Source organism: Onychostoma macrolepis, chromosome 15 (genome assembly GCF_012432095.1).
Source record: "Onychostoma macrolepis isolate SWU-2019 chromosome 15, ASM1243209v1, whole genome shotgun sequence".
Taxonomy (NCBI): domain Eukaryota; kingdom Metazoa; phylum Chordata; class Actinopteri; order Cypriniformes; family Cyprinidae; genus Onychostoma; species Onychostoma macrolepis.
In genome coordinates this window covers 22,660,801-22,675,371 of record NC_081169.1, presented here as the reverse complement: position 1 = coordinate 22,675,371, position 14,571 = coordinate 22,660,801, and the positions used below count along the sequence as shown (strand labels likewise).

At 36.1% G+C, this 14,571-nt stretch overlaps 1 protein-coding gene across 2 annotated transcripts in view; it reads left to right on the top strand.

The window, feature by feature from the left end:
* pds5b (PDS5 cohesin associated factor B) overlaps positions 1-14,571 on the top strand; it is a 58,669-nt gene that overhangs the window by 39,139 nt on the left and 4,959 nt on the right. For both annotated transcript variants that reach the window (XM_058744375.1, XM_058744376.1), the window contains exons 18-30: positions 35-140; positions 702-862; positions 1,129-1,252; positions 1,401-1,559; positions 2,883-2,951; positions 3,196-3,332; positions 7,036-7,159; positions 7,946-8,150; positions 9,317-9,431; positions 9,736-9,868; positions 10,838-10,957; positions 12,133-12,195; positions 12,280-12,422. In XM_058744375.1, the coding sequence (XP_058600358.1) occupies positions 35-140; positions 702-862; positions 1,129-1,252; positions 1,401-1,559; positions 2,883-2,951; positions 3,196-3,332; positions 7,036-7,159; positions 7,946-8,150; positions 9,317-9,431; positions 9,736-9,868; positions 10,838-10,957; positions 12,133-12,195; positions 12,280-12,422 (1,659 nt within the window). The remainder of the gene's footprint in view (positions 1-34; positions 141-701; positions 863-1,128; positions 1,253-1,400; positions 1,560-2,882; positions 2,952-3,195; positions 3,333-7,035; positions 7,160-7,945; positions 8,151-9,316; positions 9,432-9,735; positions 9,869-10,837; positions 10,958-12,132; positions 12,196-12,279; positions 12,423-14,571) is intronic.

Below are 14,571 nucleotides of genomic sequence, written 5' to 3'. Positions count from 1 at the left end.
GCACACAGTCTCACTCCTTCATCTTTTTCTGCAGTGCACTTATCAAACAGGTAAACAAATCTATAGAAGGAACTGCTGATGATGAAGATGAAGGAGTTCCGACCGAGCAAGCGATCAGAGCTGGCCTGGAGCTGCTGAAGGTAAATAAATCTGTAGATGTCTTACCCACATTAGACTGTCCGTGTTGGCTTTATATCCATTTGCACGGATACTTACATTCATATTAGATTTAAAGTCAGAATTTTTTAGTTGATTTGTTGCTGTAGTATAGCTACTTTTTATTTTATTTTATTCAGATGAACCATTATTTTAACCAAACAGTTATTGTTTGATTCAAAATGTTAAAAATCAGAATTTAATCACTTAGAGTTACCAAAACATCTGGTATCATTTATAATACAAATGAATTGGTGAATCAAGTTCTGAATCACTTTATTGATAGTTTATAGACAGTTTGCACTGATTTATGGAAATGAGTCAATCTTTCCAGGGCTATAGCGTTTTTACTACTGAACTTTAAATCAAAGACGCCAATAAAGTTTTTAGAGAAACAGATTTTTTTTTAGGAAGCTTGGCCCAATAAAATGAGAGCAGACACTATCACGCAGCCCCAATACACACATGTAAAAGCACAAAGTAACCTTTTTATTATTAGTTTGATGTATGGGTTTTCTTTAGCTGTAAAATGTCTTTACGCTCAGGTCCTGTCCTTCACCCACCCTGTGTCATTCCACTCTGCCGAGACCTTTGAGTCTTTGCTGGGCTGTCTGAAAATGGACGATGAGAAGGTTGCAGAGGCTGCGCTGCAAATCTTCAAAAACACTGGCAACAAACTGGAGGAGAGCTTCCCACACATCAAATCGTACGTTTGAGTCCGTCTCACGGCCCACACTGATCAGAAAAGCACATCTGGGTTTTATTCAAGAGGAGTGACGCTGCTTGATTTGTTCCATCCATTTAAAAGTATCAAACATGCTTATGTTTATTGAAGACTGTTTATCATTTCTTGATTCCTGAGATGCTCTGTCACTTTTAATGGAAAACTAATTTCTATTTTGCTATACAGTCATCCATAAAGTTGGATGGTGCCGTTCACTCCTGCCTATTTGACTTCCTTTTGCCCCCTAGAGTCCTTTTACCAGTACTGCAGCACAAAGCAAAGAAGGGTCCTCCTCGCCAGGCCAAATATGCCATCCATTGCATCCATGCCATGTTCACCAACAGAGACACACACTTTGCACAGATATTTGAGGTAAGATTGTTGAGGTCCAAACAATATCTTGAAAATGTTTTTCTTTTGCTGTGCTTCTGAAATGATCTTTCTTTTTTGGCACAGAGAACTTCCCATATTGATTTTAAAACTTCTGGCATTCTAACCAATTGCTTTCAATCTGCCACAGCCTCTGCATAAGAGTCTAGACACAGACAACATGGAACAGCTCATCACCCCTTTAACAACGCTGGGACACCTGGCCATGCTGGCACCGGAACAGTTTGCAGCTCCGCTCAAATCTTTAGTGGCCAATTTCATCGTTAAAGACCTGCTAATGAACGACCGGGTAAGTCATAGCATTGCTTATTACAGTTTCGCAATATAGCCTGAATGTTGATGAGTAGACACAGCAATCAATGTGATGCACTGCATAAAAATGCACATTTTATGTCTCGCCTTCTGGTGAAGTAGTGCATTATGCGAGCACTCAAAATGAACTCACACTTGATCTATAAAGGCCTCTGGATTGCTCAGGTGTGCACTATGTTCTTAATGTGCATTCGTGTGTAAGTGCTCTTCTTTTTTTTTTTTTTTTTTTTTAATTTTAAAAAATGTTTTTTGAACATTTGTCTATTTTGGCTGTTTAGGATGTGCCTAAATGCTATTTAAATTATGTATGTGAATAAAAACTAAATATTATTTGGAATTAAATTACTGTTCCAGTGTATAATATTAATAACAGTATATTTCATTATCATAATGGCATAAATATAACATTGTATGTATTTATTTAAATACGTATTGTTTTGGACTGAAATATTATCGTTCCTATGCATAATATTGCCAATACGAAATATAACATTTTATTATATATGATATATTAACTTTTATTTATTTATTTAAATATATTAATATTCCAGCGATAAGAACAATATATTCCAATATCATAATAGCAATAATAAAATATCTTATAATTAATAATATTTGTATGTAATATTTGTTTATGAAGCCTTAAAGGAAATCAATTTTTTTGTTTTGTGTGATTTTAAGTTGAATAAATAACTTTAAAATTTCCTTAAATTAAAAGTAAGTAAATAGATTTCTATGATGTATTAAAGACATAAAAAAGAAATAAAGAAGAAAAATTTATAAAAGCATTAGACATTTTAATCATTAATCACAATTATTTACATAACAATAAATCAGCCAAAATATCATGCTTGTGAAAGCCCCGCTGATAATGGATATCATAGCTGGTCGAAAGAACAGCATTAAATATGCATGTTTATTTGCCTGTACCATTAACTAATTTGGGCTTATTGAATTAATGTGATTTCATGGGGATGTGCTTGCTTAAGGCTAAAATCAACCAAGTATAATTATAAGAGTAAATGGGTGAGAAAGTTTTAAGATCCTGTTTACTGATCTCATTTGATTGACCTTGTGGGCGTAGTTTTATTTCATTTTCCAGTGGTTTTAAAGCGAGTCATGTGCTCTAATATACATAGACGTGTGACACATCATTTGTCTACTCGCTTCTATAACAAAAAGTGTTTATTTTTAGTTGTAACCTTGTTAGCAAACTTTTAGACCAAGCAATAAAGGATTCTCCTCACTCTCGGGTTTTGAGGCATCTGATAGTGATCTAGATTTTCTGTTTGCTGCAAAGATTCCTGGCAAGAAAACCACCAAGCTGTGGGTCCCGGATGAAGAAGTCTCTCCTGAAACATTGGCTAAGGTAAGACGCAGCTAAGATTTGACTTGTCATTTATTATTCATTTTTATTGAAGAAAGTACCAGAGTGATTCATATCCAAGCCAGTATTGCATTGGTTCCCTACAGATATGAATAGACAGGTTCTTTTCTTTTCTTCTCTTTTTCTCCTTTGCATAATAAAACAATGACACCTGAGCTTGCACTCAGAGGAGATGATACTGACGAGTAAAGTGTGTTCAATGCTTGTCTATCTCTGTGTGTCTCAGATTCAGGGTCTGAAACTGATGGTCAGATGGCTGCTCGGCGTGAAGAACAACCAGAGTAAATCTGGCAACTCTACTCTGAGAATGCTGACGGCTATCCTGAGCAGCGACGGTGATCTGACGGAGCAGGGCAAGATGGGGTGAGAGACATTTGCTTAGTTTCAAACCCTTTACTAGCAGTGATGTGAATAACAACGTTATAAATAAACGGCGTTACAAACAGCGTTATTTTTTACGAGTAATCAAACGAATTACTGTTTCCCCCGTTACAACGCCATTACTGACAATAAAATGCGGCGTTACTATAATTTATTAGAATATTATTCTAATTTTATTTTTCAGTTTATCTGAATGGATGCGCAGTGTAGCTGTTTTTGACGTACTGTAGGCTACCGTAAACTCTAGTGTGAAGGCGCACAGCTTGCCGTCGCTTTGTCTCACATGTGCAAAGAAAAATACAGAGCGAGAGTCTTTCATAACATCCAGAATTGACGCGCTGCATGTAAACTATATTCTTTGTTGTATTTTCCTGTCAAAATAATTCCTTTTGGAATTCTTCAGCTTTTCAGAACTGCTGGTTTCTCTGGTAGTGGGCAAAACTAATGTGCAAACGACAATCTCATTGGCTGGCGCTCACTTATTATTGTCCCTGTTTTGATTTCAGCAAATCAATTCGAGCGAAAGTTGCAGGCAACGTGATTAATATTCATGAACCCAGCAGCTCATTAATCCTTAGTGTTTTATATTGTTATTAGTAGTAGAATTTTAAAAGCCTTTTAAGATTATTTGTAAAGTATTTATATCTGACAAATAAACATACTAGGGATACACGATATTTGTAGGACAGATAAATTATTGACCGATATGGGTGAAAATGACGTCCTTTTTATTGCTCCGATAAATAAATGAAATCCGATAACTAGATCCGATAAAGTACGCTTGCTGGTAAATCAATCAATCAGTCTGATTTATCTGAGAGTCATCCACTTTCCGAGTGCAAGTGACTGCGGCTTTAAACTGCAGTGACTCTCAGCTTGTGTCGCGCTCATTAGGTCATCATTTGTGAACATGTCTTCACCGGTCTGGAAGTTTTTCTCGGTGGCAGAGAGGAGGACAATACCATTGCTATTTGCAACGCATGTCGAGCAAGGATTCCGAGAGGAGGAAAAAAGGCGTCAAGTTTTAACACAACAAATCTTATATCTCACTTGAAAGGTCGTCATCGCGGCGAATTAGGGACTTTAAGCAGCCTCCACTGCTGCAACGGCATTCCTACGTCATATTGCGCGTTCGCGACTTCAGCTGCTACTTCGTGGCGTTCTACTGTAACCAGTGTTGGGCACGTTACTTTAAAAAAGTAATTGGTTATAGTTACTAGTTACTTCTCACAAATAGTAACTGAGTTAGTAACTGAGTTACATCATTATAAAAGTAACTAATTACCAGGGAAAGTAACTATTGCGTTACTTTAAAAAAAAAAAAAATTCAAATGTCAAATAACTTTGGATGCCCCCAATATTAAATATGTTAAATTAATGAAATGGACACTAAAAAGAATAAATTATTATTATAAAACATTGTACATTAATCTACACTATTTATCTACTGACACTTAGTATCAGTCAGTCAAGCATTATAATATAATATTATGATAATTTAATATTATATGATGATAGAACTTTAGTAATTAGAATAACCAAGTATGAATGCATATTTGTCATCAATATAAAACGCCCTAAGGATTAATGAGCTGCTGGGTTCATGAATATTAATCACGTTGTCTGCGTTTGCTCGAATTGATTTGCTGAAATCAAAATCGGGACGATAATAGGTGAGCGCCAGCCAATGAGATTGTCGCTTGGGCATTAGTCCCGCCCACTACAAGAGAACCCGGCAGTTCTTAAAAGCTGAAGAATTCCAAAGGAACTCCGTTATTTTGACAGGAAAATACAACAAAGAATATCGTTTACATGTAGCGCGTCAATCCTGCATGTTATGAAAGACTCTCTTGCTCTGTATCTTTCTTTGCGTGCCTGTATGTGAGAGAAAGCGACGGCGAGTCGTGCGCCTTCACACTAGAGTTTATGGTACGTCAAATACAGCTACACTGCGCATCCATTCAGATGAACTGAAAATTAAATTCTAATAATATAATATAGTAACGCCACATTTTATTGTCAGTAACGGTAACGGCGTTGTAACAGGGGAAACAGTAATTCGTTTGATTACTCGTTACTGAAAAAAATAACGCCGTTAGTAACGCCGTTTATTTATAACGCCGTTATTCCCATCACTGACTGTAACCTTCTACTAGGGGAGAACAGCTGTTTTGTCGTAGTCGTTCCAACGTGACAGCTTATGTAGTTAAATGATGCGTTTTATGGTATATACCATTTAATTTTATCAGTATACGATTCTACCATGAGTCTTTCATTTAATCTGTGTTGATTTATGTTTTAAACTTAAGCTAATTTTAACGATTTTTTTTCGTTTGTACAAAGATAATGTCTGCTGTTAGCATCAGCACCTCAGGTGGCACTGAGACTAAAGATATGTGAAGAGAACAATGTAATTATTGCCTAAACATTATCCTCATAATCCATCATTTGTATTTAAATAAATGACTGAATGCCGCGTTGCGCCATCTTGTTTAGGTTGCTTAATGATTTTTATGTTCTTGGCTTCGGCAGTGTAACAGCTTACTTCCGGTCAACGTAGCCGTTCCATTCGCAGCTGTTGCTTAAAGTCTCTATATAACTTCCTCATCCTCATGCACTAAAAAGGTTGAATAGATGCATTTCTTTATGCATGAAATATTTGAATATAAATTTGTTGTTAATGAGTTGTTAATTGCAGATAAAGCATAGTTCTGTTAAACCGTTTGTTACTAAGTATTGTGGTGCCTTACACAAAAAATAATAACATTTGATAGTCAGAGTCAGGACTGATGTTTGCCATTGTAGTTAGGCCAGAGCTACTAAAATATCAGTTTCATCAGTGCATCTTAGATTTTGTATTCTCATGGGTGCACAAACTGCAGATTATATGAAAATTATAATATAAAAATGTGAACTTATCGGTTATCGGTATCGGTTCAAATTTTTCATATCGTGCATCCCTAAAACATACTGTTCAAAAGTTTGGGGTCTGTAAGATATTTTTCTTATGTTTTTGAAAACTCTGCATTTGATCAAAAATACAGTAAAACGGTAACAATGAAATCTTTTTACAAATTAAATGAACTCTTTTCTATTTTAATATATTTTGAAATGTAATGCATTCATGTGACGGCAAAGCTGGATTTTCAGCATCATTACTCCAGTCTTCAGGGTCACATGATCCTTCAGAAATCATTCTAATATGCCGATTTGGTGCTCAAGAAACATTTTTTTATTATCGGTGCTGAAAACATTTGTGCTGCTTCATTTCTTTACTGTCACCTTTTGATTCATTTAATGTGTCCTTGCTGGAAAAAAGTACTAATTCCTTCTTTTTTTTTTTTTTTTTAATTTACTGACCCCTAACCTTTAAACAGTAGTGTATTTAAAATATGTAGATTGTATGGTTTTATTTGGAAATTGTAAACACCGATTTTACAGGTATGGCTTAACATTTATTTGGAAATTCAAAAAAAAAATCATTATGGTTTTCTGATAAAATCTTTCAGAATATTTACAATAATAGCTGGAAATCATACTTTTATTTAATTATATAGGAAACTCCAACACTCTACACTAAAAGTTGCTATAAAATAATGGCATATGTAACACAACATTTTTATTTATTTATAAATATGTCTGTAATATGGGAGTGATTTCATGTGCCGTATTTCTGTGTGTGTAGTAAGCCGGACATGTCTCGCCTGCGGCTAGCAGCCGGCTGTGCCATTCTTCGTCTCGCCCAGGAGCCGTGCTACCATGAGATCATCACCCTGGAGCAGTACCAGCTCTGCGCCCTCGTCATCAACGTAAGACCAACCACCGGCTCCTTATCTGACTCCATATTGCCCTGATGGACTTATCTTTCATCCTAATGTCAAAAAGAAGATCCTTAACATCATTTTAATGGGTTACTCTGCTTTGACTAACAGACTGGTTGTCTAGTGATTCGCTGTGTTCCTGGTCACCAGTCACGCTTTGAAATCTGATTTTATCGGTCAGATAAACTCGACATAAAATTAGAAGTCCGCTTCAGTACCCCAGATTAAATCCATTGAAAATAATGCCTCTCCTACTGCAGTTTATTTCTATAATGTTTTCGAGCTGTTTTGGAGTGCAACAGGATGTCCAACCAGGAAAAAAATGGCTGTGAATTATTTGGATTGTTGAGAGTGGGTGATTTAATATTAAAATGGTGCCAGACCATGTTGCATGTTTGGAAAACCAATGCTTAGGTAGGCTGTGCAGGCTATTGAATAATGTTATTAACCGACAGCCAAAAAGGGACGTCAGTAGACAAGTAGTTTCAGTGGCACTGATTAATCATTCACAATAAGATGAGGAATGTGCATTACAAAAAGTAAATGGGGTCGGTTTGGATTTAATGTTGACCTTTACAGGAAACCAAAAGGTTGTAGGTCCAAACCCTAACAAAAATATGATCCAGGAGTGGTCAACATTGAACAAGACTGATGGTGGCACTTAACTCCAGGTTACTCAAGGGTTACTATCCTTGGAGTGTTTTGTAAGCCACTGAATAAAAGCATCAGCTGAATGACTCATTAGGAACTAATGAATCCTCTTGTTTTTCTCAGGACGAGTGCTACCAGGTGCGACAGGCCTTCGCCCAGAAGCTGCACAAAGGCCTGTGCAGATTGCGTCTGCCGTTGGAGTACCTGGCTGTGTTCACGTTGTGTGCCAAAGACCCAGTGAAGGAGCGCAGGGCGCACGCCCGCCAATGCCTGGTCAAAAACATCAACCTGCGGAGGGAATACCTGAAACAGCATGCAGCAGTCAGCGGTAAGGAGAGCCAGTCAAAATCCTGCACTGAAGGCAAGGGCTAGGAATCGAGAAGTTTATATTGAGTTCGTGTGTATTTATTTCATTTAACATGATATTATAAGTGGTTGGTTTTTAAAGTGTTAATAAGGATAGACAAGACATCTTTGTGTATACAACAACAATGTGTGTTGTGTTTGAATTAGCAACTCTTCTGAGCTGGTTCTTTAATCTGTACAGAAATAAATTATTCATTTTAGGGAGTCAAAATCTGACTCCGATGACTCTCAGTGCATCATAATCTTTTCAGCAACAGCAGTTATTAGTGATTCATGTAAAATTCATTAAGAATTAAAGAAGTGATTCTCCAGTTCATATACATGTTAGGATCTTCGCTTTATTTTATAGTAAACATAATGTTTGGTTTAAGTGTGATTTCAGTCAGCTTATATAGTCTGTCAAATGTTGTTGTTTGTATAATGAATCGCTAAAAAAACCCCCACTCATGTCTAACTTAATAAAAGTGGAAATATTTAGGCACCTCACAGTTCATTTAGATTTGATACAAGGAGTCACAATTCCATTCCAAATTGATTCACAATGCATCTCAACACCAATTATTAACTCGTTTAAAATTGTGACTTTCTTTGGGTTGATTCGAAAGCGAATCACAATGAATCCATCATTTTGTTTAGTTATTACCAGGTATTTGAGAGGTGAGGATTCATTTCAAAGACTAAAAGAGTCATTCAGGAACCAGAAGCAGAATCAGATTCCCTATTAGAGGCCTTGTGGTGTGTTTTGTGCTAGTGATCTTTATTAGTTCAAATTCATGCATCTTCCAGTACAGTGAAATATTTAGCTGCTCAGTTGAACTGTTCATCAGGGTCATTATGCAAAAGAGGCTGTTGTTATGTCTGTCCTGTCAAGTGGATTCGCCAGCCCATTGTGTTGCTTTCTTCACCTGTTGCTTTTGGAATTAATTCTTTGCACGTTAGCCTTTTCAGTTGTGATTTGTTAGTTTCAGAGCTTTGGAGGATGTGAACCTTTTCCAATTCATATTCATATTCATATTCATGAGCCACAGTACAAACCAGGGCTATTGTAAAACATTGTGGGTCCTGGAATATGTCCAGATTTTTAGAACACTCACATTATCATAAAAAGCATTTATGTGTGTACTGCAGAAAAGCTGATATCGCTCCTGCCGGAGTATGTGGTGCCATATGCAATTCACCTTTTAGTCCACGACCCAGACTACGTGAAAGTCCAGGACATCGAGCAGCTCAAAGACATCAAAGAGTGAGTCGACACAAACTCCTTCGGCTTCTCTTCCATCTTTAATTGGAGAATGTTTATCTCTTCATTAAGTTGTCATTTCAAGCCCTGAAAATGTCAGATGCGTAATTTGGACGAGATATTCGTTACCAATATGTTGCCCTTCAAATGTTCATAAACAGTGGAAAAAATCTGCAGCTTGTTAGATGTTTGGCTGGCTGCCGAAAAACACTGATAAATGGTGTTCCAGAGCTGCCATCTGCCTTTAATCTTGAAAATGATGTTCCTCTCTCTCTCTCTCTCTCTCATATCTTTCCTTTTCCTTCAGGGCTTTGTGGTTTGTTTTGGAGATCCTAATGGCCAAAAATGAAAACAACAGCCATGCGTTCATCAGGAAAATGGTGGAAAACATAAAACAGACAAAAGATGGACAGTGTCCGGATGATCCCAAGATTAATGAGGTCCGTCTTGTTTCAGAGTGATGCTTTGTTTTTCTCATTATTTAAAAGTTGTTCTAACTAACAGCATATCTAGGGATTTTAAATATAAATGATTGTCAGAACTGGAAATACATTATGTAATAACAAAACATGGAAATGTCTACAGTCAATATGAAAATTTTCTCTCCACAACCCCCTCCCCCCACTCCAAGACACCCATCTGTCTATTTAGGATTTATTATAGACATTTCTACACTTGATAATCTTCTAAATTTATTCAAAAGATTGGAAAAAATACATACAAATATAATAAACATGTATTGTAAGAATCTATTTTATGGAATAATAATAATATAACATAAACTACTGTTCAAATGTTTGGGGTCAGTACCTTTTTTTTTTTTTTACTTTATTCAGCAAGGAGGCATTAAATTGATCAAAAGTGACAATCTTTCTGTAATCTTACAAAAGATTTCTGTTTAAAATAAATGATGTTCTTCTGAACTTATTCAAATAATCCTTTCTTTTCAAAGAAGAAGGTTTCCGCAAAAAAGCAGCACAATGTTTTCAACATTGATAAATGTTTCTTGACCACAAAATCACTGTTACAATGTTTTCTAAAGGATCATATGACGCTAAAGACTGGAGTAATGACTGCTAAAAATCAGCTTTGCCTTCACAGAAATAAATTACATTTTAAAATAGAAAAATATTTAACAGTATCACTGTTTTTACTATAGTTTTGATCATATTAATGCAACCTAATTTCAGAAATATTTAAAAATCTTTTAAAAGATAAAGATACATGAAAAATTGGAAGTCATTGGAATTCACTGAATGCATTGAACCTTGTTTTATATTTGTTACATTGTCCTGCTGTTGTTTTCTTGTAGTATTATGAACAGTTGCCGATATTTAGTATCTTGCTCTATGAAAATGATCATACATAAATAGATTTTACACTGTTCTCAATTCTCTCTCTCCTTGCAGAAATTGTACACAGTGTGTGATGTAGCCATGAACATCGTCATCTCCAAGAGCACCACATACAGTCTAGAGTCGCCTAAAGATCCTGTACTGCCTGCGCGCTACTTCACACAACCGGACAAGGTGCTTAACTGCTGCCTTTGAACTGCTGCGAGACTTCCAGTTATAGAAATATCAGGGATTTTTTTTTTGCTTAAAAAGGGACAGGAAAGTGGATGGAGAAGAGAAGCAGTAGGGGATTATGACTGGATTTGAACCCGTATTTCCCATGAACAGCAGCTCTTTATTTATGTATCATGAACACTACATATTTTTAGGCCTTGAAGTCGCAGAAATTTATGAACTATTAAACAGTCATTGAAATGTCTATAGTATATAACATTTTCTTGTTAAAGGGATAGTTCACACAATAATGAAAATTTGATGTTTATCTGCTTACCCCCAGGGTAAACTTGGTTTCTTCAGTAGAACACAAACAAAGATTTTTAAATCAAACCATTGCAGTCTGTCAGTCATATAATGGCAGTCAATGGGAATCACGGTTTTGAGAGTAATAAAAACAAACACAGACAAAATCAAATTAAGCCCTGCAGCTCGTGACGATACATTGAGGTCTAAAGACACGAAACGTTTGGTCTATGTAAGAAACTGAACAGTGTTTATATAGTTTTTTGTTTTTTTTTACCTCCGATCCACCGCCATGTCTAACTGTCCTGAGCGTGTTCACAGCAGCCCGCGCCTGATGCATCTTCTTCTTGCTTTACTTATAAGTGCATTACCGCCACCTATCTCTCAAATGGACCATTGACACTCCTAATTGAGTTTGTAGATAGAGTGTCAATGGTCCATTTGAGAGATGGGTGGCGGTAATGCACTTATAAGTCTGCGATCCGCCGTGAGTCCCATTGACTGCCATTATATGTCTGACAAACTGCAGCGGTTTGAGTTAAAAATCTTCGTTTGTGTTCTACTTAAGAAACAAAGTCACCTACATCTTGGATGCCCTGGGGGTAAGCAGATAAACATCAAATTTTCATCTTTTGGTGAACTATCCCTTTAAACCCAAAAAAATAAATGTTCTTTTGAGTGCTAGCTCTATAAAAATAAAATATTAAAGTCTTGATCTAGTCAGAAGACATAGAAAGTGATAGTGATAGGTCAGCAGGTGTGGAAGTCCTGCTGTGGGTACAAACTTTAAACTCAGTTGGCAGGTCAAATCTGAATTTCAAACAATATGTTTGTTCAAATTGATTTTTCTCCCAGCCGCTCACTAAATCTCTGTTCTTGCTGCTTTTCAGAATTTCAGTAACACGAAAAACTATCTGCCTCCTGAGATGAAGTCATTCTTTACCCCAGGAAAGGTACATATTTGCCCTCTATTCTTTGCTTTTAACCATCTTGGGTCCGACAGGACTGTGAGATTTACTGCCTGATTCTCTCTGCAGCCTAAGGCGGCAAACGTGCTGGGCGCTGTGAACAAGCCCTTGTCCGCCACAGGAAAACTGCAGACCAAACTCTCACGCATGGAGACCATCAGCAATGCCAGCAGTAACTCTAACCCCAGCTCCCCTGGCCGCAGTAAAGGACGGTTAGTGTCACAAACTCTCACACACGTGAGCTTATTGATGTACACTACCATTTAAAAGTTGGGGTCAGTATGATTTTTTTCAGCAAGACGCAATTCAGTTGGTCAAAAGTGACATTAAACACGTTTACGATGTTACAAAAGATTTGTTTCAGATAAATGCTGCTATTTTGAACTATTTCTATTAATTAAAGAATCCTGGTTTTCACAAAAAAAATTAAGTGTCACAACCTTTTTCAGCATTTATAATAATAATAAGTTTCTTGAGCTGCAAATCAGCATATTAGAATGATTTCTGAAGGATCATGTGAGACTGAAGACTGGACTAATGATGCTGAAAATTCAGCTTTGCATCACAAGAATAAATTATATTTATAAATATATTAAAATAGTTATTTACGGTATTTTAAATTATAAAAATATTACTGTTTTTACTGTATTTTTCTTCAAATAAATGCATTAGTGCGCATAAGAGACTGTTCAAAAACTTTTAAAATGATAAAGAACTCTGTATATCTAATAACTAATGTTATTTACTTTCAAACAGTAGTGTATATGGAAGATTATACTGTGTTTCAAGAAAAATACATTAGTTATTAGCAGTGATGGGAATAACGGCGTTATAAATAAACGGCGTTACTAACGGCGTTATTTTTTTCAGTAACGAGTAATCAAACGGATTACTGTTTCCCCTGTTACAACGCCGTTACCGTTACTGACAATAAAATGTGGCGTTACTATATTATATTATTAGAATTTAATTTTTCAGTTCATCTGAATGGATGCGCAGTGTAGCTGTATTTGACGTACCATAAACTCTAGTGTGAAGGCGCACGACTCGCCGTCGCTTTCTCTCACATACAGGCACGCAAAGAAAGATACAGAGCAAGAGAGTCTTTCATAACATGCAGGATTGACGCGCTACATGTAAACGGTATTCTTTGTTGTATTTTCCTGTCAAAATAATGGAGATCCTTTGGAATTCTTCAGCTTTTAAGAACTGCCGGTTTCTCTGGCAGTGGGCGGGACTAATGCGCAAACGACAATCTCATTGGCTGGCGCTCACCTATTATCGTCCCTGTTTTGATTTCAGCAAATCAATTCGAGCGAACGCAGACAGCGTGATTAATATTCATGAACCCAGCAGCTCATTAATCCTTAGTGCGTTTTATATTGATGACAAATATGCATTCATACTTGGTTATTATAATTACTAAAGTTCTATCATATAATATTAAATTATCATAATATTATATTATAATGACTGACTGATACTAAGTGTCAGTAGATAAATAGTGTAGATTAATGTACAATGTTTTATAATAATTTATTCTTTTTAGTGTCCATTTCATTAATTTAACATACCGGTATTTAATATTGGGGGCATCCAAAGTTATTTGACATTTGAACATTTAAAAAAAAAAAAGTAATGCAATAGTTACTTTCCCTGGTAATTAGTTACTTTTATAATGATGTAACGCAGTTACTATTTGTGAGAAGTAACTAGTAACTATTACTAATCACTTTTTTAAAGTAATGTGCCCAACACTGGTTATGAGTTATACAGAGTTCTTTATCATTTTTGTGAGGTTTACGAATGCTTAGCAATTTGGGTAAACCCATAAATTAATAACCAACTCAAATGAACAATTAGTTCAGTAATCTGGCCTCACTATTGCTATATTGAAAACACCATATCATGGCTTTCACACTCTAATCTGTGTGCCGCTTTTGAAAATATGTAGTTTAGCACATCCCTAGAAACTACATATTTGTAGCATAATCTGTTCAGTAGTGTAAATTTGTTCCAGATGTCCCATAAAACTAGTGGTGGTGCGCATAAACACACAAGCATTATAAATAACATGATACACTCCCTCTCCTAAAACTGTTCAATTGTTATAAACTCTGAGCTGTCTGCATTCTGAATCCATTTTGGATGTTATTAAAAGTAATTTTTATACTGAAAAATCTGGCTGTGGTATTAACGTCCTACTGTGGGCTAAACAAGCTCTTTTGAGGTCAAGGTGCTCAATAATCATAGTGCCTTTCAACGTCCCTGCATGAAGGGTAGGCATGTGATGGTCGTCTCAGAGACGCTCGGTTTCTGAATAGCTGTCATTGAGATTCTTTTGAATGGAGTGTTTCATGG